The sequence below is a fragment of the Silurus aristotelis genome, assembly GCF_946808225.1.
Source record: "Silurus aristotelis genome assembly, chromosome: 1".
Lineage (NCBI taxonomy): Eukaryota > Metazoa > Chordata > Actinopteri > Siluriformes > Siluridae > Silurus > Silurus aristotelis.
The window spans coordinates 27,998,760-28,021,039 of NC_139574.1; the positions used below are offsets into that span (position 1 = coordinate 27,998,760).

A 22,280-nucleotide genomic window follows, 5' to 3' on the forward strand; every position below is an offset into this window, starting at 1 on the left:
TGTACTGCCATCAGCACATTTCTCAAATGTAAATATCAGGTCCATCGTTTTAGTTGCTCATTATGAAATAATGTAGGATGCCATTTGTCACAGGTTTTTTTTTTTTTTTTTTAAATGAGTGGAAATTAATGAGTAACCAAAATTACCTTTGGGGTTCAAGAGAATTGTACTGAAAATGGAAAAAAAATTTTTTTACAGCACTATGCATAGTTTTAATTTAATTTAAGTGTATAGGTTGGAAAAAAGGAGCTCTAATGCTCTAGTTAATACATCCAGTACGTATGTATGCATCTGGTATTGGACTAGTTGTGAAAATAGCTGAAAAACAAAATGTAGTGCAAAGAATTCTTAAATAATCTTGGCCAAAAGAACACATTCATCTAAAATGTCCAGCATCTAATCTGAGCCTTCAAAAATAAAAAAATATAAATAATAAAGCTGGACAGGTCTATATAGTTTCAGAAGTACATTACTGATTGTATGACTAAGAAACAGGGATGTAAAATATAATGCTTTAATATACAGAGACAAATCCTTCAGACACTATAATATATATACAGTTTGAGTAAACGCATTGTGTGTAAACACCAGTCATGTGCACATCATTTTTTGTCTTTCTCCAGAACCCAGTCGATCACCTGCAGAGAGTCAGAGAGGACTGAAGTAAATGACCGTGTTATGACTATATAAAAATGATTAAATAAATTCACAGGACTTAAGATTTTGAGGGGGGGGGGGGGGGGGTGGAGAAACAACACCACCTTGCTGATTAGTAAATGTTTAAGTGTGAAGCTGATGGACACTTTACCTGCTTGGCATTTCGACCAGCTGCTTTTTTCATTTCGTCGTGAAGACCCCGTGATGTTTTCAGGTCCTGTTTCATAATAGACCACAGTTAATAAGAAGTCAAGCTTGTGTAAGTAATGTCTTAGCATACATCATGACAAAGGATATAGAAACTGAATGACAGACTAGTATGTAAAAACTATGTATCTGAAATAGCATTTGGAAAAGAATTTTTTAATGCCACATAATTTAATTACTGTTTAGATCAAACATAAAAACAGTGAATTAGCATACAGGATTAAGACTAACTTTATTCAAAGCATTAAGTACAGAGATGTTATCGGTGTTTTTGTTAGTGTAGGTAGTGTAAATGATGCAAATACTGTAACTCGGTTATAATTTCCCATAATTCTAAAGGAGAATGGAAACTGTGCATCACAGAACAACCGTCATAAACTTCAACAGTGAATAAACTTTGACTCATAGCGCTGATTAACGTTACTAATAATCGTGTTTCACGTGTCGGCTATAAATCCAGCCTGCAACCTCAAATTCTACTCATCACATACCTTCAGATAAAGCTTTGATACATCAAACAGTCTTTGACTACAGGCCTTGAAGCACTTGTGCTCGCTGGTGATGCCATAGTGCTTCAGTGTCTTTGCAACCACCTCCTTCAGCATCTGGGGGAATAAAAATAAAAGGCAAGAGACACATACATAAAGATACACACGCACAAACCGCGCAACAAAGACTGCATACCTGCTGTACAGGAAGAGCCTCACACACCCACTTATCACTGAGAACACCATTGTGTGTACACTAGTATTCTGATTAGCACTGATAATGTAGTGACAATTCAGCCTTCTAAATGAAGCCTCAGTAATAATTAAAACCAAATATTAGACCTGAACTGGTGTGTGTGTGTGTGTGTGTGTGTGTGTGTGTGTGTGTGTGTGTGTGTGTGTGTGTTTTCTCACTCGATTGTGTTTTTGTGAGCGTGACTCTGTCTGGCCCTGGATAGCTTTCTGGCTGGCTGGAGGTTCTTTGGAACTTTCAGCTCCTAAAGCGGAGCGTCTGGTTGAGGTGGAGGAGGAGGAGGAGGAGGAGAGTGAACGGCCTGAATGTTGCTGCAGAGCTCTCACAGCTGGATGTCTACCACTACCTCCACTGCACTGAGAGCCCAGAGACTCACTGCTCTCCGACCTGGCCAACCTGAGTTTAAAATGATATATATAAAAATTAATAAATAAAAACTTCATAGTGAAACAGATGAAAGAAAGAAATCTTGGGTTGTTATGCCTGTTTATTATGCAGATACTTTTTAATATGCATTTCGTCAATTAAACTTTCCCCCATTTACAGTTTCAGCTGCACATCACTTTGGATTCCAACTTCAGCCTAATGAGCAACTGTAGTTATTAAACCGAATTCGATTGGCCTTGAAACGTGTCAGCACGAGCGTTACCGGCCTTGTCTTTATGTTTACTTAATTACCACAGCATTTTAAGACATCAATGCAAACTATAATCGAAACACGAGGCATATACACTGCGTTATAAACGCATCAATAAACCGAGCACAGACCGGATGCGAGAAGTCGTGCATATGGCGTTTACAAACAAAGCAGATTTCGCGAAGACACAAACGCGCGTCATTTGATGTTGCGGTCTCCATTCACTAAATGCATCCAATACATACCTGCACTCAGTCATATCATGAAGGCGGAAATAGGTGAAGCAAAGTGTGAAATAAGGCAGAATAATGTCTCCACACACTGTCGAGGAGTTCAATGGAGAGGCTAGTGCTTGCAAAACATCTGGAGGGTGATATTGAGACAGCACTCAAATGTGCTCCAAGCAGACCACTTTCAGCAGGAAACAAAAGAGGAGAATTTATCATCCGTTATGGAACATCCCCTAATAGAGTCACTGCTTTGATCTATTTTTCAGCTCCCGCAAAGTCTAAAAATAAAACGAGCAAGTTCTTAAAAGCACGGTTTAATAGAATCGCCCCCACAAAATACTAAACGGCTCAACGAGTGATTAATGAGGTCAATGGTTAATTCATCATTTAAGTAAGAGAGTGATCCATGCTGAAAGCGCAAACCTTTTCTGCTGGTGTGTGCGTGCGTCTGGTTCACGGGAGCGCCGTTTCAGACGCAGTTGTTCGCTGTGTGCGGCTTCTACGTCTGGGGCGCTGGCGGGTTCAGAGGGCGAGGGAGTAGGTGCGGGCATGGGGCTCAAAGCCATCGGCACCGGGCACGGCTCCTTACAGCACGTAGTCTGGGTCTCGAAGCGTATTAGCCGCGATTGCAGGCGAGCAAATCCACAGTCTCTCTCCAGGGCCTTTCGCTCGTCCAAGCAAAACCTGAACAGACGCACACAGAGGGAGGATTAGGAATTTGAAGAAGAAAAAAAAAAAAAAACACTCGCTAATGAAGTGAACGAATGGCTGATGATATACGCGTGGGTTTACACTCACTCTATGCCATGGTAGTGGGCGTTAGCTGCTTGCCTGAACTGGAGCCTGGTCACTTTTCTGGGAGTGAGATCAGGCGACAGCTGGAACGCACCGTCCCTACGCACATTGTACAAAAATATCAAGAATAAGGCATCCAATTCAGACTTCGCTGCAGTTAACAAAAACACAGCTATAAAACACTTATATAAGAGTCACTTTCAGCAAGCCTTCAGTAAATCGCAGGGAATTGATTGCAATTGCACATCGACAGTCTTTTAAGAAAACGACGACGAAAGGCAGAGCAGCGAAGGGGCCATAAAATGTGTCGAGTGAGGGGGATATGCAGGCAGCCAGATGGAGGTATTAAGTGGATGTTTAAAAGGTGCCCGCTGAATCCTTTTGACTTATAGAACAAGAACAGATTAGTCTAGATGTGGTACATTTTGTGCCACAATGCCATCTGGCTGAGATACAAGCTCTGGACTGCTAGTTAGACACATTCATGTACTGAGTTTATTTAAAAAGGTCTTAACCTTCAGAATGAGCACCTATTCAGTGGCCTTCACAATCCCCAGTTCTAAATCATGTGATGTGGTAGAACAAGAACTTCGTGCACCTGATCAAATCTGACAAACGTGTGATGCGATCATGTCAACATGGACCAGAATCTCAACAGCTTGTGGAATCCATGTAGAGACACTGCACCATGGCTACTAAAGCCGAATCCTCTGAACTACTCACAGGCGGTGTGGGGTGGTCTCCGAACTCCCCTTTCCAACTGCTACCCACTTCAAAAACCGGCATTCTTTTTGCACCACCATGTATCTGTGCAGTGTTTACCAACCGATTCTTTTTAAGCACAATCCACTTAAAAAAGTTGTGATCAATAGATATACTATTTTAGAAGTAGTTATAGTCTGATGATGCATAGCTTTCGTTATACATCATAACAGAATTATTGTATTATGCACTAATTGACCGATCATCGAATAAAATGTAATTCATACTTTTTTGTTAGGTATAAATCTGACTATTTGACATATTTGCTATAAATCAAGTGCATAAGAAAAATAAATAAATTAAAAACTTTCGGCTTCTCCCATTAGGGGTCGCCACAGCGGATCATCCGTATTCATGATCCGCATGTTTGATTGGGCACGTTTTTAAGCTGGATGTCCTTCCCAACGCAACCCTCCTCATTTATATAGGCTTGGGACCGGCACTAAGAGTGCACTGGCTTGTGCAGCCCTAACGGCTGGGGTCGGTTCCCTGACCGGGGATCGAACGCACCACATTCTAACCAGTAGACCACCAGGGAACCCTTGCATAAGAAAAATAAATAAATAATAGAAATTCGGATTTAAATTCGGATTTATAGATTTTTGTCTTTTTTGAGCATGCTGTATGCCTCCCTCTATTCTGATACACTTTTAAATCGAGCTTGTGCTGAAAAATCATCCTTTGACTTTAAAAAAAAAAAATAACCAAACAGTATATTTTTAAAGGATCTGAGGGGATAAAAAGCTCTGAAATATAAAGAGATGTTTATTCATAGCAGTAAATAAACAAAACCATTTTTTGCCAGACTTTTTGACATACGTGTCACCCTGATGTCAGCCCTTCACTCACACACACACACACACACACACACACACACACACACACACACACACACACACACACACACACACACACACACACACACACACACACACACACACACACACACACACACACACACACACACACACACACACACACACACACACACACACACACAGACAAAAAAAACATAAAAACAAGATCAGTGAAAAACAAAAGGACTAAGCAGATGAACACGATCCTGAGTTATGAAACGATCTGTAAAGATCATGCAGCCCATGGAGCTTGTTTACCAAATTCCTAATTAAGAGATTTCTACACTCTCCTCTTATTGGATTATCGGAATAATGAAGAATTGGTCCTGACACTGTGTTAACCCACAAATATACAACACTTACAGAGGCTGCAGCCTGAAGCTTAATTAATTATGCTTAAACGATTTGCCGAACCTTCGCTTATTTATAAAGTGCTCGCTGAAAGCTGCATCAAACATAACTCTAGAGTAATGCTATTGAAAATGTTTAAGAGCTCCACTCAGGATTGCACCAACGGGTATAAAACTGTTATTTATACATGCTAAAATGATCCGAATGCTATTTAGATTCTTGAGAGAATCAGAGTTGTGTTGAGAGAATTTCTGCAGTTATGTTCCAACTGCACCACCCAATTATCACCAGTCCTCAGCTGCAACACAGCCACTTGCCTTCTGGTGTGATATTTGGCACGTCTCAGTGTTTATGTGGAACTTACCCTCTGAGGACAGAGAGAGGTTGGAGTTCTCCACTTGGTAGGCCATCAGCAGTGAAGTGCTTAAGCAGCTCTCGTGCATCCAGTGGAGCAGAAACACTCTTCTGGGCATCTTTAGGGCCCATGAGACAGTCTGAAGAGCCAGTGCTGAAGAGACTAGACCTGGAGAGGTTGCAAAAACATGTGCTCTGAACAACCCAACAACAAACAGACACTACTTCAGCACCTTAAAAGCAGAAATATCTGGTTTTTATTTTATTTTTTTTACATTTCATTAATCATGAATTCTATGGTTTTACATATTATGATATAATCATAGGTTTTAAAACTAGCTGAGTACAACCTCAGATAAACAACACATCACATTTATTTTTACAAAAATCTACATGAAGAATCCATGTGTGAAAAAGTAAATACACCATTGCTGCTTTTCTAACAATTAAGAGGCAGCCAAATACCCTTGACTAACCAAATATCAGCAAGTGTGACCACCTCAACCAAGGGGTAGATTAGATCAGATTAGGTTAGATTCAACTTTGTCATTGTGCAAGGTACATGTACAGAGCCAATGAAATGCAGTTAGCATCTAACCAGAAGTGCATAGATATATTTACATATATATAAGGCCATTTCCAAACTCAATTTAAAGCTCATCATTCTACAGAGAGGAGCATCATTCACAAGAGGAAAACATTCACGACCGAGCAAGTTCACCCCGAGGTGGGACTGTGCAGTGCTCAGAGAAACTGCAAAAAAAAACCCTGAATTATATCGAAAACTCTACAGGCATCCATTAGCATTGTAAATGTGAAAGTTCATGACGGTACCGTTTGCAAAAAAAGAAAAAGAAAAAATATGGTTAGGGTTGCCAGGAGAAGGCTTCTTTTAAAGAAGAAAATGAGAGCATTTTTACAAAATTGCATCTCAACAAACTACAAGACTTCTACATAAGTGTTCTTTGGACAGACAAGACCAGATGTTTGGCAATAATGCATAACACCATTTTTGGTGAAAACCAAACACGTCTGTCTGAGGGGTGGTGTTTGTGATGATCACCACCTCACTGGGGGGGGGGGATTAAGGACCTGGGCAACTAACAGTCATTAAGATGACTATGAACTCCGAAGTATTCTAGATTTAAAAGTGAGGCCATGTTTCCGAAATCTAAAGTTTGCCCGAAATTGGGTCATGCAACAGGACAATGATCCAATGAACACCATAAAACTGACAACAGAACGGCTTCAAAAGAAAAGAATCAAGGTGTTGCACGTTCTCAGTTAACGTCCAGACTTCAATCCGTTTAAAATGCTATGGTTGGGCATTAACACAGCGGTGTATAAACAAACGCTCGCAAACCTCTATGAACTTGAAAGAAATGTGAGCCAAAATTCCTCCACTATGCTGTAAGAGACTGATTAGGTCAATACATGAATAAAGAACCTGATTACTTCAAGAAAGTTATTTATCTTAAAAGGTGGTTCTACAAACTAATGAATCAGAGTATTTCGGTTTTTTTTACACATGGCTTCTCCATTTTGGCTTTATTTTGGGAAAATACATAATGTGAATGTTGCTCACCTGAGTTTGTGTTTGCATAATTCTAATTATTATGTCCTGATACTTAAAACCACAGAATTCAGAATTCTTTTTCACATTAACGTAGTTAATCAAAACCAGCACACCGGTACAGCCGCAAAAATTAAAAACAGTGTAACTCAGGTGGCAGTGTGATAAAGAGTGACACAAGAAACAGTGTTTAAGGCTCTGAGTTTCTGATCTGAAGGTCAGGGGTTTAAGCCCTGCGACTGCAAAGCTGCCACTCTTGGGCCCTTGAGCAAGGCCCTTAACCCTCTGTGCTCCAGGGGCACTGTAACATGACTGACCATGTGCTCAGACCCCAGCTCCTGAACAAGCTATATGAAGAAAGTATTTTCACTGTGCTGTAAGGTATATATTACAACACTACTCTACTCTATTCTATATTAAAACCTTTTTTACTTTTCTTCAAAACAATGAATTGCTATTCATGTGGAGCTTTTAACAATGGATATTGTCACAAAGCCGGAACAGGAACCTGGATATAGAGTTAAATTTATCCCTAACGAGCAGTCCAGAGGCAGAAAAGAAAAAGAAAAAATTCCAGAGACCACATGAGGAAGACACTTGACGAGAAACCAGATACAAAAGGGAACCGCCATCTTCCTCCTGGCAAAAAATGTATTTCCTTTAAATTCTTGCATTTGAGCATATGGACACTTCTTTTCATAATCAGACCACAGGCTTGCAGTATGGTTCAACTCTGTGTTAAGTTCTTTGATTTAGCTCATTGGAATGAACAAAATCCTTTTTTTATAGATGACATTCTTCTGTGCATCCTAATATTCAAACCTCAAGGAAATTTTTAGGACAAAGATAATTAAAAAACAAAAATAAATTTAAGAATATTTCACAAAGAAGTACTACTGAGAATAATTTGTCAGAACAAACAATCTTTCCTATGAACCAAGTGGAAAAACCTACCAGCGTCTCTCACAGCAGTGCCCCGAAAGCCTCCAGAACAAAATGTACTAGTTCTAATATTGGAAAAGAGCACTATAAATATTTACATATTGGACTAGAACAGCTTCTAGAAAGAAATGTACTGCACATGTTTATGAAAAATCTGAGATTGTAAAACGTTGAGGCTGAGAAATACAGATAAGGACATAAGACACACGTTTCATGAACTTGAAATGGTGTCAAGCGAACAATGGAGTTTTACCTGTTTTTGTGCCGGATCTTCTGTGCGTTTTCATAGTTTCGAAGAACACTTCTCTCTGGCGGTTCCGAGTGTGCGCTGTGCTTATTGTCTGCTACAGGACAACAAAAACAGACACCTTGAAATCTGAACACGCAAGCATAAGAGCAGGTGATTCGTCAGCGCAGGGTTACTGCCAGAAGGCTGATAATTACCTCCTATACCTGATGCGTGGTTCTCCTTCTCTCCTGGCACACATGAAACTCTGGGCTGCATCTTTAGATATTGTTCTCTGGCCAGACGCAGCAGAACCCTCAGGTCATTTAGCGGCACAGCTGCAGGCTTCTGTGCCTCCTCTCTTCTTCCTGTGCACACAGACCGGTAAATAACATTCCAGTCTATAATACTACATATTCAACCATTCCACTGTACAACAAATATGAGTTTTCATAAAGTCTGTTGCCAGGGCAATTTGCATGTACTCTACAATGTTATGAAAAGTGATCAGACGAATTGCAAGTAGGAGCAAAGTTAATTGCGAAGTCTCTCTTTGCCATGCAAAATGAACTTAAATCGCCAAAAAAAAAAAACGTTTCCACTGCATTTCAGCTCTGCCACAAAAAGACCAGCTGACCTCATATCAGTGATTCTCTTATTAACACGGGTGAGAGTGTTGACGAGGACGAGGCTGGAGATCACTCAGTCATACTGATAGAATAAGAGACTTATAAGTTAGATAAGTTAGAATAAGAGACTGGAAGCTTTAAAAAGGAGCATGGTGCTTGAAATCATTGTTCTGCCTCTGTTAAACATGGTTAAACATGTTCTCTTTTCGATTGTTCGGGGCATTCAGAGAAAAGTTTGTGCGGACAAAGAAAACAAAAAAAGGTGAGCGCTAGCATTAGTCCTGTGTCATGCCAACAGTAAACCTGAGACCTTTCATGTGTGGGGTTATTTCTCAGCCAAGATAGTGGGCTTACTCTCAATTTTGCCTAAGAATACAGTCATGAATAAAGAATGGTCCAAATACATCCTCCGAGAGCAACTTCTCCCAACCATCCCAGGACAGTTTGGTGACCAACAATGCCTTATTCAGAGTGATGGAACACATGGACATGAGGCAAAAATGATAACCAAATGGCTCGGGGAACAAAACATGGGTCCATGGCCAGGAAACTCCCCAATGGTCAATCCTCAAGAGGTGGTTGACAACCAAAAACCCACATATTCCGACAAAATCCAAGCCTTGATTATACAAGAATGGGCTGCTATGGGTCAGGGTGTGGCTCAGACGTTGGCAACCTGCCAGGACAAATTGCTTAAAAAAGGAGGTTAACACTGCAAATATGCACTCTTTGAACAAACTTTATGAAATTGTAAAAAAAAAAAAAGCCTTTGACACGTATGAAATGCTTGTAAATATACTTCAGTAGAGCATAGTTACATCTGACATGAAGATCTAAAAACACTAAAGCAGCAGACTTTGAAAAAAATTATTGTTTGTGTCATTTCTTGTACTACATACTCAGCCAGTGTCCTAATATGACCCAGCCCCAGGTGTATTACTACAGCCTTGCTGAAATTTCTTTAAATGATTCATGACAGCAGGTATATCTTTCACACCACGTTTATTTATAAGCCTTAGAAGTTTACAGTCCAGCATTAAAAAAAAATTAATAAATACAATAACTTCCTTGGCGTGTAACAAATCAATCCGATCATATATCTATACAATTACTAAGAAAAAACAAAACTTATTCATAGGACTAAAGGTGTGTAGGTGTATGTGTTTACATGCAATTGCTTGTGCTGAAAATTCTATGAAAGCAAGAAAGAGTTCATGTGAGAGGTCTTCGGTTGCTCAGGTAACCACTTACGGGCACATTCCTGGACGACCTGGTGCTGGACCTTGGCCAGCCTCCTCTCCTGCCGCAAGAGGTCATCTCCACAGAGACGGGGCAAAGACTGTAGCCAATCAGCAATCTCGGTGCCTGTTAAGAGAGTGAGAAGGTAATGGAGTTTGCAACCTTCCCAGTTATGTTCTCGCAGACAAATTCATAGAAGCAGCGAGTTTGTTCTGTGTACTTTAAAAAAAAAAAAAAAAAAAAAAAACCTGTCTAGCTTCTGATTCACAACAGTCATTATAGATCTCAGTAAGGCAGAGACTGAAACATTGCCTGCTAGAAAAATACTAAACTGAGGATTACTATAGTTCAGGATCTGGATAATAGTAAATGTCAGTGTATTCTTAGTCTTATCAGTTAATTAGTCATACATCAGTCATATATTAGGTCAAATCAGTCATATATCAGTCAAATCAGTCATATAATCAGTCAGTCAGTCATATATCAGTCAATCCTCAGTCATATATCAGTCATAGATCAGTCATAGATCATCCAATCAGTCATAGATCATCCAATCCTCAGTCAATCCTCAGTCATATATCAGTCAATCATCAGACAATCCTCAGACAAATATCAGTCCATCAGTCATACATCATTTTGGTTGTAGAACTGTGCTTTGAATAACTGTGCTTTGAATTAAAAGGTCAAAATATAATACAACTGGCTGAAACCTGGCTACATCTCTCTTAATGTAACCCAAATCAGTACTTCAGAGAAAGACATCACTAGGTGTCAGTGTAGATGTGCCTGTGTGTATCACTCTACATCTCTTCATTTAAAAAAAATGGTACTGCTGATTTAGTTCTTAAACATTATTAGAAGTAAAGTAAGGTTTCATATGTAATAAGGAGCATCAACATATTAATATCCTGTTATTAAATCATTATAATCCACACTGGCAAGCCCCGGTATCTATTTTGGTGTGTATGAGAGAAATATAAAGCGAGAGGTAAACAATTGAAAAATAATAAAATCTGGTATTTCTATATCCAAATACAATTCTGGTTATACTAGCATTAGTGACTGGCACGATCTCTTGATTACAGAAGGAAACTACGAGCGAACCCTCGCCTCCACTGAAGAACAGAACAGCGTTACCTCGACAAACGTCTCCAGCAGAGATCTTAACACTTACACACATCAAGAGCACAAAGTGCTTTTCAGTGCTTCACTGCTGAAACGTTAATCAACGAGGAAAAAAAACTGCACGCCCACACACGCCTTCAATTCTCTCCACATGTCTAATGATATTTTAAGTCAGATTTAGTTACATCGGTACGGTGCTCATTTCAGACTTTGTTTTATAGGAAATACTTCAGTCCCACTGAAGAAAAACTAGTCTCCATCAGGTTTTGGTGTACACCATGAAAACAAGTATTTATGTGTTTGCTAAGGTCCAGCTGACCTCATGTGCTGTCGGATTGTGGAGGGATTTAAATCCAGCTCTAATGAGGAAGCAAGCTGCAATTATGCAAGTGTTGCAACATACAAATTGAAAAGCAGCCACTACTTAACAATCCCACGCCCTCACCCTGCTTAAACTTTAACGTTTTGTATTGTTCCAAGCTGGAACTGCAACAGAAGAGGAAGAAGAATAGCAAATGTCAGTGCCTTTGACATGTTGATGGCAGACGGAATGGTTTGAAAGTTTTAGACACTGTGAATCTCCTGGGATTCTCACACAACAGATTTTAGATGCCCTTAAAAAGAATTCAGTGGGTGACAGTTCTGCACGGAGAAACACCTTGCGGATGAGGAAGGCCAGCGGAAAACGCCTAGAATGGGCTGAGCTGACAAAAGTTTACACCCCTGATAAGCAGAAAAGCATCTGAGAATGTGCAACACGTCAAACCTTGAGGCATATGGACTACAGCCACAAAATACAATTTTCTTATACCAATACAAAAGATATCTTCTTCTTCTTCTTTTGGCTCCACCAGCCACTGTCTCTAATCCATTCAACATCGCAGGTCTCACCACAGTCCTATAAACGTTCCCTTTCATTCTTGCAGATACTCTTTGATCACAAAAGGATTTTTTATTTATTATTATTATTTTTTTAGAAAATGAAAGTTTTTGAACTGATGCACGGTTTAACTTTGACACACAAAAAAAAATCCCTTACGTTATAAAAAAACAAAACAAAAAAAAAACAGCTAAGAAATGAGGCATAGTGTCAAAAATATGAGAACCGAGAAACCTTTTTCAAATTCAATTCAGATACAAATGTTTTCCCGTTTCTAATCGAACGTTATTTTTCAGAGGAGTGCCATCTTAAGCTTGAGCAGCAAATCACCAAAACTAGGAATTTGTAGCAATCGTATAGTATGCACAGGATTACAGTGAACTTGTGCTTCAGACCAGACGATGTTGAGATGCTTTTATGCTCTTTTTGTAATGAGTGGATTTTCTCTAACCTTCCAGCTCAAATCAGTTTGCTCAGTGAGGTAAAGTTTAAGTAGGTAAATACAAAGAATTGGATATTACTGTACATATCTACAAACCATTGCTTTATTTCAAAATATATATGTTTAATTATGGGAAATGTGTTTACATGGTGACATGCTCACATGTTAAACCACACTGAATCTTACCTGAGGAGAATGAACCTTTATCCTGTACAATGCTGTTGATCCTTTTCAGTGTAACTGCGCCATTAATCTGACTGGCAGAGTGTATCAATCGTGCTTTGCAGCCGCCTGTCTCAGAGCCCTGAACCAAGAGAAGATAGTGGCCTTTCTCTCCTTTCACCTTGACATCAGAAGCTGAGAGAATCGGAATCAGAGTTGATCAGAAACACACTGTCCAGGAGTATTTATGCAGATTCACCATGTCGATTCATTCAGATTCATCAGTTTCTAGAACGGTTATAATATGTAAATCACAGCATGCTGCAGTAATACAAAGGTTCAATCACAGCTTCACTCTGCATTCAATTACACTGTTCAACCAGCAGGAGATTTACAATAAGCACCATTGTCATAAGGCGGTTGGGAGTGTGCATTAATGGAATATAATTTATGGTTGCGTGCCGTGTATGACTGATGATCATGTATGGGTTATTTTTGTTTTAAAAACAAAGCAATTTAGACCAGATAAAAAATCCAGATAAAAAATTAAATTAAAAAAAAAAAAAAAAAAAAAGGTGCAGGTTCATACCAGAAAGGGTTTTTGGGCATTTGGCCACAAAATCCCTCCATTTGGAGGCACTGAGCTGAGAAGCTGGAGGAAAGGCTTCAACGCTCACCACACAGGAAAGAGAGAACAGAGCCCCGACCTGCCAAAAAAACAACAACAAAACGAAAAAACTTGCTAACACACAAGACACACACACACATTCTTCAGTGATTGGATGCAGAATAACAAGCTGGATAGAAAAATAGGCTGTGTGTATATTTTTATATTTATAGTTACCTCTCCGCGTAGAGCTCGGAGCTGCTCAAACAAAAGCTTGGCTTTGGCGGATATGCTGGACAACGCACTGGATATTTGAAAGTCAAGACAAAATTTGGCAATTTCTCAAAGCTAGGAAATACTAAATCTGGAAAACTGACACCCATGAAAGAGTCTTACTGCAAGTCACTAAATAAATGATCAGTGATTCCCAGACAGTTCGCAAACAGACAATAACTCACACTTTTAAATATAAGCTCATACCATCAATATAGAAAGACAGAAATAACTATAAATAGCAAAAAAAAAAAAAAGTAACTCGACATTTTTTTGGAAGAAGAATACAAGGCAAAGCAGATAAAGGATACAGCTCAAATTCAGTGGAGGAAAGAAAGATCACAGGAAGATCTGCCACTCGTACTAACTGGATCAGCTCCAGCACTGGTTGGTAATACTGAAACACCTGTGTGGGAGACACAGTACATTATGATATCTATTTATAATCATTATGATAATCCTCACTCGATTTTATCCATCGGAATTAATTAGTATTAGATTGCTAATAAATGCAGAGGTGTGTGCTTTCATATGCGGGGAGAAAGTCCAGCCGGAAAACACAAAGAGAAGGGAAACCGGGTTCAAATAACCACCATGAAAGCGGTCGACAAAAGAAAGTGATACTGTATGTGGCATGTTCTGAAACTAGAAACATGGTGATTGATGTGCTTCAGTGACTGCCCCCTCGGCTGGCTCTCAGACGTGATCCTACGCCTCCTCCTTCTCTTCCTGCATTCTGTCTGCACTGCTGAAATCCCTAAAAAATATCAGCGCCCTTTTAGCGCCGCTCTAAACGCTCATGCCATTTGATGGGTTTAATAAGCGAGTATTGCCTCATCCCTCAATAAACCTTCATTTAGATCCAAACATTGATGCAGGCTGCAGGCAGGGAGGAGTGAAGATAAGCAGATTTAAAATGTGAGAAACAAACAGTATTCAGCATTTCTAGAGGGAAACAAAACATGGATTGCTGGGAAATTGCAGAATACTGAAAGGAAGAGAAAAGAAAGAGGAAAAGGGGGAAACAAACAAAAACTGAAAAGAAAAAAAAAAAAAAAAACCTTAATGAGACGCCACAACTTTTTACTGGCGAGTTTAAAAGAAAAGCCTGAATGGCAGGATGTTCGTTCTGTTATTCAATCAAGTAGATCAATACGACACTATGCAATGTATAAAATGTATAAAATTCCCATCTACAAACCTTCCGCTTTTTGGATTTTATGCACCATTTATTGTAAATTGAGACTGTTTTGTACAACAGTACCAGAAGATCAGTCATTTCTGGAAACACTGAAACATGGTACCAACATCCAGGCTACAGTGAAAGGCATCCAAAGCCCTTTTTTTCTTTCCTATTCCAATGTTTAATGCGAGTGTTAACTTGACCTCCAGCTGCATGATTTTATGCATTACGCTGCTCTTATTATGCAGTGGCTGATTGGATAACTGTGTGAATACAAAAGGAGCTGGAAATGAATGTTGACCAAAAAAAAATAAATAAAAAACACATTAGTGGAAATGTAAAAGGATAAAAGATAATAGCAGTAAATAGTGGAAATGCTTCAGCCAAATGGAAATGCTTCACTGACTGGAGACTCTTGCAAAAACCTAACAGCAAGCAGAAATAAAAATCTGTATTTTTGCGGTTTAATTTAACAGAGAGCATAACAATATAACTGAATTACAGCAAAGAGCTTGTTGCGTTCCACCCACGGCTACATCTTATACTATTATTCTATTGAAATTAAGTCTCCCCCCCACCACACAAGGAAAACCAAATTATAGAAGAAAAAAACAAAACAAAAAAAACCCCAAAACGCTCTCCTTCCAGATTTCATCAAACTGAAGTGCCATTGTCTGCAATTTGTAGACCGGCGCCTGCTCTCTCTTCTCTCCGTATGAAACCATCTCGTACAATGTGATCTCAGCAGCATATGGAAGGTAATGCCTTAAACTCATAAACATAGAAATACATGGAAGAATAAGTTCTTAATGCATGTCGCACTAATAACGCTCATAAAGACGGCGAAGCAGCAGGGGAAGTTAATGACACTAATCAGTGAGGAGGGCAGTAAATCTTCACTTGCACAAGGCGAGCCCTAGGTAAACAGCCCACGGGGTGCAATCTGCTCCGTCAAAGTCCGTGGCCCCCCTGATTCATCCACAGCGGAAAAACTCATTTACTGCTACATTCCACACTCTCGCTTTTATGACAGGGCGAGAAACAGAAAGAGATAGAGACGAGAGAAGAGAACGAAAGTGCAAGAGAATAACAGAGACAGCAAGCAGACCGTAGAGAGAAACAGAGGAAGAGAAAAAGCGTCCACGTAAGAGGTCCAGAACAATCAAATATGAGCAACTGAAGACATGCTGGAAATGTACAAGAGCAATAAGAACAGCACATATAATCAACTGTTATGAGACGGCAAAACATGCAGGATTTACTCACTTACTGAACACAATTTACTGATTCACTTTCAGTTCTTTATTTCCAGAGGAGTTTTAAATACAGGTCATGAGCCATGAACTAATGAACAGCAACCCACTAACCCCAGCAAAGTATTTAAGTGGACTAAATATATTACAATAAAAAAAAATATTTAAAAAAATTATTAATTTATAATTTTTTTATAATATAATTATTATAATATTCAATTATAATAATTATATATGTATATATATATATATATATATATATATATATATATATATATATATATATATATATATATATATATATATATATATATATATATATATATATAAAATACTGTACCAAAGGGGGCAGGGGGTGGGGGGATTCTAGATACAATGAATATCTACAATGCTTGAGACATAAGGCAGAGTACTGCACACACTTATAGCTTTTTTGTTGTATTTACGTTTAGAACAGTGAGAGAAGTATAATTTTATAAAAAAAAAAAAACACCTTTATAATTCTGTTTGAATAAACCCCATCCCCTACAGCTATTTGACCTTGTTGAGTGTTTAAAAATGTGTGTGGTTTCAGTAATGAAGAAGAGAAAGGCAGACCACTTACCTCAGGCTGAATCATGTGGTCAGTGAAGCAGCAGGGGTCCGAGTGTGGGCAGATCATTCGGCTCCAGCCACCGCTGCTCTGACGCTTCAAACTGAAACCCTCAAACAGCAGCTCAGAGACAAGCTGCAGCAAACAGGTGAACACACACACAGGAAATAATTAATTTCACCAGTCGGACCAACACAAAAAAAAAAAAAGAAAAAAAAAAAAAAGAGATTTTCTATCTGATACACAACGTCTTATGTTCGATCAGCTTGATTTTGCCTTAAAAGGCTTTCAGAAAGTGAACATGGAGCGTGTAAACATTTATTTTGCGTTTGGTTCTTTCGGCTCGGGCTCTTCCAGCCGATCGAGAGTATAAATAAAGACTTGCAGCCTCACACAAATTGAAGAGTTTCCCTCCGTCCTCAGAGATCCATTAGTAAAATGGCACTCACAATTTCTCGTTTTTAATGCAGGAGCACAGAGTTTGCCTTAACATATAATGTATTTATGCAAAATGTGCATGTATGTAGGCAAAACTGCAATTACTAAGCTTTTGGAAATGGGGCTTTTTCATCTGCATTTACTCAAATGTCAGTGTATACACACTCTGGGTGCAGAAAGAAGTCTACAAACGCCTGAAAGACTGACCTTCAAACGATCAGACCTTTCATTCCTTCATGTGTGTTTGAAGCATTCCACAATGTCGAACTGTTTATTTTTTCAACTGTAATTTGAGCATCGTTTACATTTACAGGAGCAGCATTTAGCAGAGGCCCTTATTAAGAGCGACGCACAAAAGTGCTTTGAGTCTCCATGAAAAAATAAATCAACACTGGTTCGCTAGATTACAAACTTAAGACTTCCTCAGCCTACAACTCTGTTGAGTGGATTTGTTTGTTTGTTTAATAAATATAAACAAAAGACAAAACAAACCAGGAAAAGTGCTAGTTCACAAATCCTCTGGCGTCTTTCCTTATATCTCATTGCTTCATTTTTGTATTTTTGTTTAAAATGTGTAGGTTTACTGAATAATTGAAAAAATGTATACACTTTTTTTTTTAAGGATAAAGTATAAAAAAAAAAAAAAAAGGGACAGAAGCCTTACAGGGGATTATGGTTTCCTTTAGAGATATTTGAGACAAACGAATACTCAGTTTAAATACATCGAAAATCTGTGGGAATACTGCATAAGTGTGCATGCCTGGTAAAAATATATACTGTATAAAACTACTTGATATTAAAACGGAACAATTCTAATATAAACTCAGCACTACTTGTATAATTAAACACCATAAAAATGTTGTAACAGAGGCCAATTATGATTATTCCATGAGCGCCCTCTGGTGGCCAAACACTCAAAATAGAGAATAAGGTTAATTTTTTTTCATTAACCGTAAAGATATTTGCCGCAGATTGATGAGCTGCACTGGGCTGAGATTTTTTGGGTTAACTAAGAGAAATTCCTCAATGTACGACCAGTACTATTTGTGAGCATCGACCCTCTGTCATTAGAAAAGCTTAGCGTGTCACACTGGGTGCAGAATAAAACTATGCACTATTCAGATGATCGTGCATCTCCCACTTATCCCAGAACATGCCTCATTTTTGCATTCTTTCTGTAGAAATCCTTAGGGCACTGGGTCACCCTGCATGCCACAGTAAGTAGGAAATGTGAAATTACAATGGCACGCGTTAATAGGGAAGTGATTGGGACTTTAAATTAAAAGCGCAGATGATGAGGTTACCTTCTTCTCTCGGATCAGCAGCCCTCCTCTCCAAAGCTCACCGGCATCGATGCAGTTCTCTACATCAGAGAGAGAATGAGCTCGGCCCGACAGGTACGAGGCTGCTGTTTGCCATCTGAACAAGAAAGACTGACACTGACACTTCTGCTCCTATAAATAGTTTCTATTCATATTTGGAAGAAACTTCTTAAACCATGATATACTTGTAGAGATCAGTGTTCTCAATGTGACATGAAATAGAACTTGAATCTGATACTTCAGTGTCACGGCAAGTGTTTAAACTAGAAATATGTGACAGTCTGGGAAAAACACAACAATGCACCTGGATACTGGCAAATGTCTGAATTTTGACTTTTAAAAGCTTTAACTTTGCTTGTTATTGAGAAGCATGAAAAGAGAAAGGACACAGGAAAGTCTGACGCTTTTTCTGAAAGGCGTAAAAAAAACAAAAACAAATGGTGCATAGTTTATTTAAGCATCAATCCCAATAGCAATATTTGTGTCTTCTCTGTTCAATGTAGAATGACTTGTTTCTGTTTTATTACGCTGTTATTTGTTTACCAAAGTTTAGCACTGCAGGTGCGTACACAGCGACGATCCTAAAAGTAAAACATTGATCTGTTACCCTGCACTGTGCTCCATGATGACCGTCATCTGTGCGGAGTGCCAAGCCTGCATGTGCTTCAGGGAGCCGATCGCCGGCAGCAGGTCCTTCATTCCTACTTCGCCCTCACACAGCAGAATCACATCCAACAGGAACCTTCCTGTGAATCGCACACACACTTTCTAAAACAACCGCTTATTATCCAAAGAACTCGCAATTGCATACGACCCGTTATCAGAATTCAGAATTCTTGGTGATTATTATTATTTGTGACCTGGAGGAGGAAGTTTGTCTGCTAACTGATGAAGCGTCTCAGCTGCTTCCTCGAAAAGCCTAAGAAGAAAAGCCAAGGTGAATTTACACTTCTGCCCCATGCCTGCACTGAATATTGACTCTTGGCTCATGTGTGAAATGGAATAGGAAATGAAATACTGAGCACACACTCCATGTGTGAGGGGATCTCATAGAGCTGGCTCTGCTCCTCTTGCTCTTGCAGGGCGCTGGCACAGCTGTCCACAGGAGAAAGCACACGCTCATTATCATCACCTGGCTGCACACAAACCTCATCCCACTCGGAGCTACAGAACTGCCAGACACAACCAGAGGGGAAAAATGATTGACTTGTGTGAACAGTGAAAAATGGAACTTTAAAACAGAACATCTGCACAATCGCGCAGTGAACTAATCGGGCGATCGTGCTGCAGCAACCGAATGCATAAAATCCATAGTAACTCTAATGACACCTTTGCATCTGGGCTGAGCAGAAAAGCATCAGAGTGAGTGTCTGTCCAAAGTTTATCATTTTTAGACACATAAACGTACCTTTTGTTTAGATGCAACAAACAGGGTAAAAGCACAAGAATTCGACAGTGAATGATTAAAAGGACATTTTGCAGACAGGAGAGTGCAAACTTTTGGACAAAATGTTTTGACGAACGCTAATGGAAAAGATAATATAAGCCAGAGAACAGGAGAGGTGGTGTTTTCAGACTGCCTCACCCCCACAGTCAAGTCGAGTCAAGTCAAGTTTATTTCTATAGCAGAATTTAAGAGTCAATATTTATCCCTGATGAGCAGCCAGGGGGCGACTGTTACAAGGAAAAACTCCCTTAAATGTTCTGAGGAAGAAACCTTGAGAGGAACCAGACTCAAAAGGGAACCCATCCTCATTTGGGTGATCAAGAGTGTGATTATAGTCTTTAAACAATACAGAACACAATCAAACGGTCAATCATGAAGGTGGAACAGGATCACAAGGTTAAAAAGGACCATCCAACTAGTGAAGAACACCTTTGGCAAGTTTCACAAAAGGCCTGGCAAAGTGTTTCTCCTAAACTTTTGGTGAAACTAACTGTATGAATGCCAAGAATGTGTAATGATGTAATTCATGAAGGAATATGAATATTTAATGAATATTAATGAACGTTTAACAACTGCTTCAACATTAATATATGTGTTTGGTCTAAGTAAAACCATACCTTTAAATGACCTAGATTGCTGCATATGGACAAAAAGGGACATGTAGGTCTTTTAAAAAACAATAAAAGTTTATATAGAGCTGTAATATATTGGAAAAGGGGCTACCAGAGTGTATTCTAGTTTTACTATGTTTCCTTCATATATTGATTCCTAACAGACTGGGTGGGGGATTGCAGATGTGCTCAGGGTATATTTAAAATAATAATTAAAATAAATAAATAAATAAATAAATAAATAAATAAATAAATAAATAAATAAATAAATAAATAAATAAATAGGCTGACTGGAAATCATACACTTATTTCACTGCCATTGATAAAGAAGTTATCATCATTATATTTGTCAAGTTCATTGTATTAGTAAAAATGAGCATCGGCATTTAGATTGCACTTAACATGAATATAAATTCTATCAGGTTCATTAATCAATTTTTTCAGCTAGTTTCCTTCAATGCAAATGTCATATCCACAGCCATAAGCAGGATCAGTGCAAACGGAAATACAGCACAGCCTCCTGAGGGAATATGGTGTGGTCACGCGTAGCCGATGTCCATTTCTAGCCATCTCCATAGAGATTAGGTTCAAATAAACACTAACCATCTAAGACTAATTGTTCTCCTTGGATTTACACTGATTGAACATCCTTATAATATTATAAAATCTGAAATAAATAAATAAATAATCATGGTGGTACGAGGTGAAAATCTGACCTGTGTTGAGCCGTGTGTGGCTTGAATAGCGAAGAACCATTTCGGGGAGGCTGGAGATCCACTCAGAGAGCAAGCTGAAGAGGAAAGACACACTGAGAAGGGTGCGAGGTGTTCTTACATTATTTACAACACTTCTGAGCAAACCTAATTTTGTTTATTGCAGTCTGATGATACAAACATAGTGGATGATGAAAAAAAAACAAATGACAAAAAAAAGAAAAAGAATAATAATAAAAAAGAATAAGAGAATACATTAAAAATAGATATACATAATGAATATAACTGATTCATATAAATAAATAGAGTGTATACAGTAACACAGCTATTAGGGAGGCACAATAAATAAGGATTTATTTATTTATATATTTATTCATTTATTTTATTAGCAAATACAGAGTACAACCGGCAGAGGGTGCACAAGGGTCAATAATAATAATACTGTAATTACCAGGAAAGGGAGAAAGCCGTGATGTGCTCGGAGTCCTGCAAAGATCTTGGAGCTTGTTATAAACCTTTTTTGCAGCTTGGAGCCCTGAAACGCAGGGGGAAAACAACGTTGCAAAAAAAACAAAAACAAATCAATACCACAACACTGTATCCTGTTCACACTCCACTTTGCTACACTAAGGCAGCTACTATCCCTTGCCTTCTAGCTAGTAAACCGGTCAGTACTAACATGTGAGAACTTCTTACCATTAAACGATCTTCTCTTCACTTCCAGATCAACCACCACGATAAGTACGTATCTGTCCATAACACTGTCTCCTGAAACGCATACAAACACATCCACTACATTTCGATCCAACCGAACCAGTCAAAACCAAATTTCCCCGCGTTTTACCACAGCCCTGGTGTAGGCTTAATCCCAAATAGCGCTTTACCCCCTATATTCACGTGCACTACAAGGCGTCTATACGCACTTCGTAGTAAACTATAAAGCGTGTTTGGGAGTTTTTTTAGGATACAGCCCTAACTAACTCAGCGGTGACGCTAGTGTGTCACTTCGAAACTGGGGAGGAAATGTTGTCT

General features: G+C 38.9%; 1 protein-coding gene across 2 annotated transcripts; it reads right to left on the reverse strand.

Moving 5' to 3' along the window:
* Positions 1–500: 500 nt before the first annotated feature.
* Positions 501–22,118, reverse strand: mtbp (MDM2 binding protein). 2 transcript variants are annotated; one of them, XM_083554295.1, is made up of 22 exons: positions 21,945–22,118; positions 21,700–21,783; positions 21,252–21,325; positions 19,507–19,649; positions 19,338–19,396; positions 19,085–19,223; positions 18,460–18,574; positions 16,730–16,852; positions 14,001–14,095; positions 13,654–13,720; positions 13,399–13,516; positions 12,834–13,004; positions 10,213–10,326; positions 8,551–8,700; positions 8,360–8,447; positions 5,602–5,760; positions 3,271–3,366; positions 2,896–3,156; positions 1,767–2,001; positions 1,356–1,469; positions 809–874; positions 501–638 (listed from the first exon to the last, which is right to left on the reverse strand). In XM_083554295.1, exons 1-22 carry the CDS (start codon positions 22,003–22,005, stop codon positions 603–605), a joined length of 2,568 nt encoding a protein of 855 aa, XP_083410421.1. In that variant the 5' UTR covers positions 22,006–22,118; the 3' UTR covers positions 501–602. The 2 variants fall into 2 exon arrangements, with proteins under 2 accessions (XP_083410421.1, XP_083410420.1); XM_083554294.1 differs by having other exon boundaries at positions 8,360–8,450.
* Between the last annotated feature and the right edge of the window lie 162 nt (positions 22,119–22,280).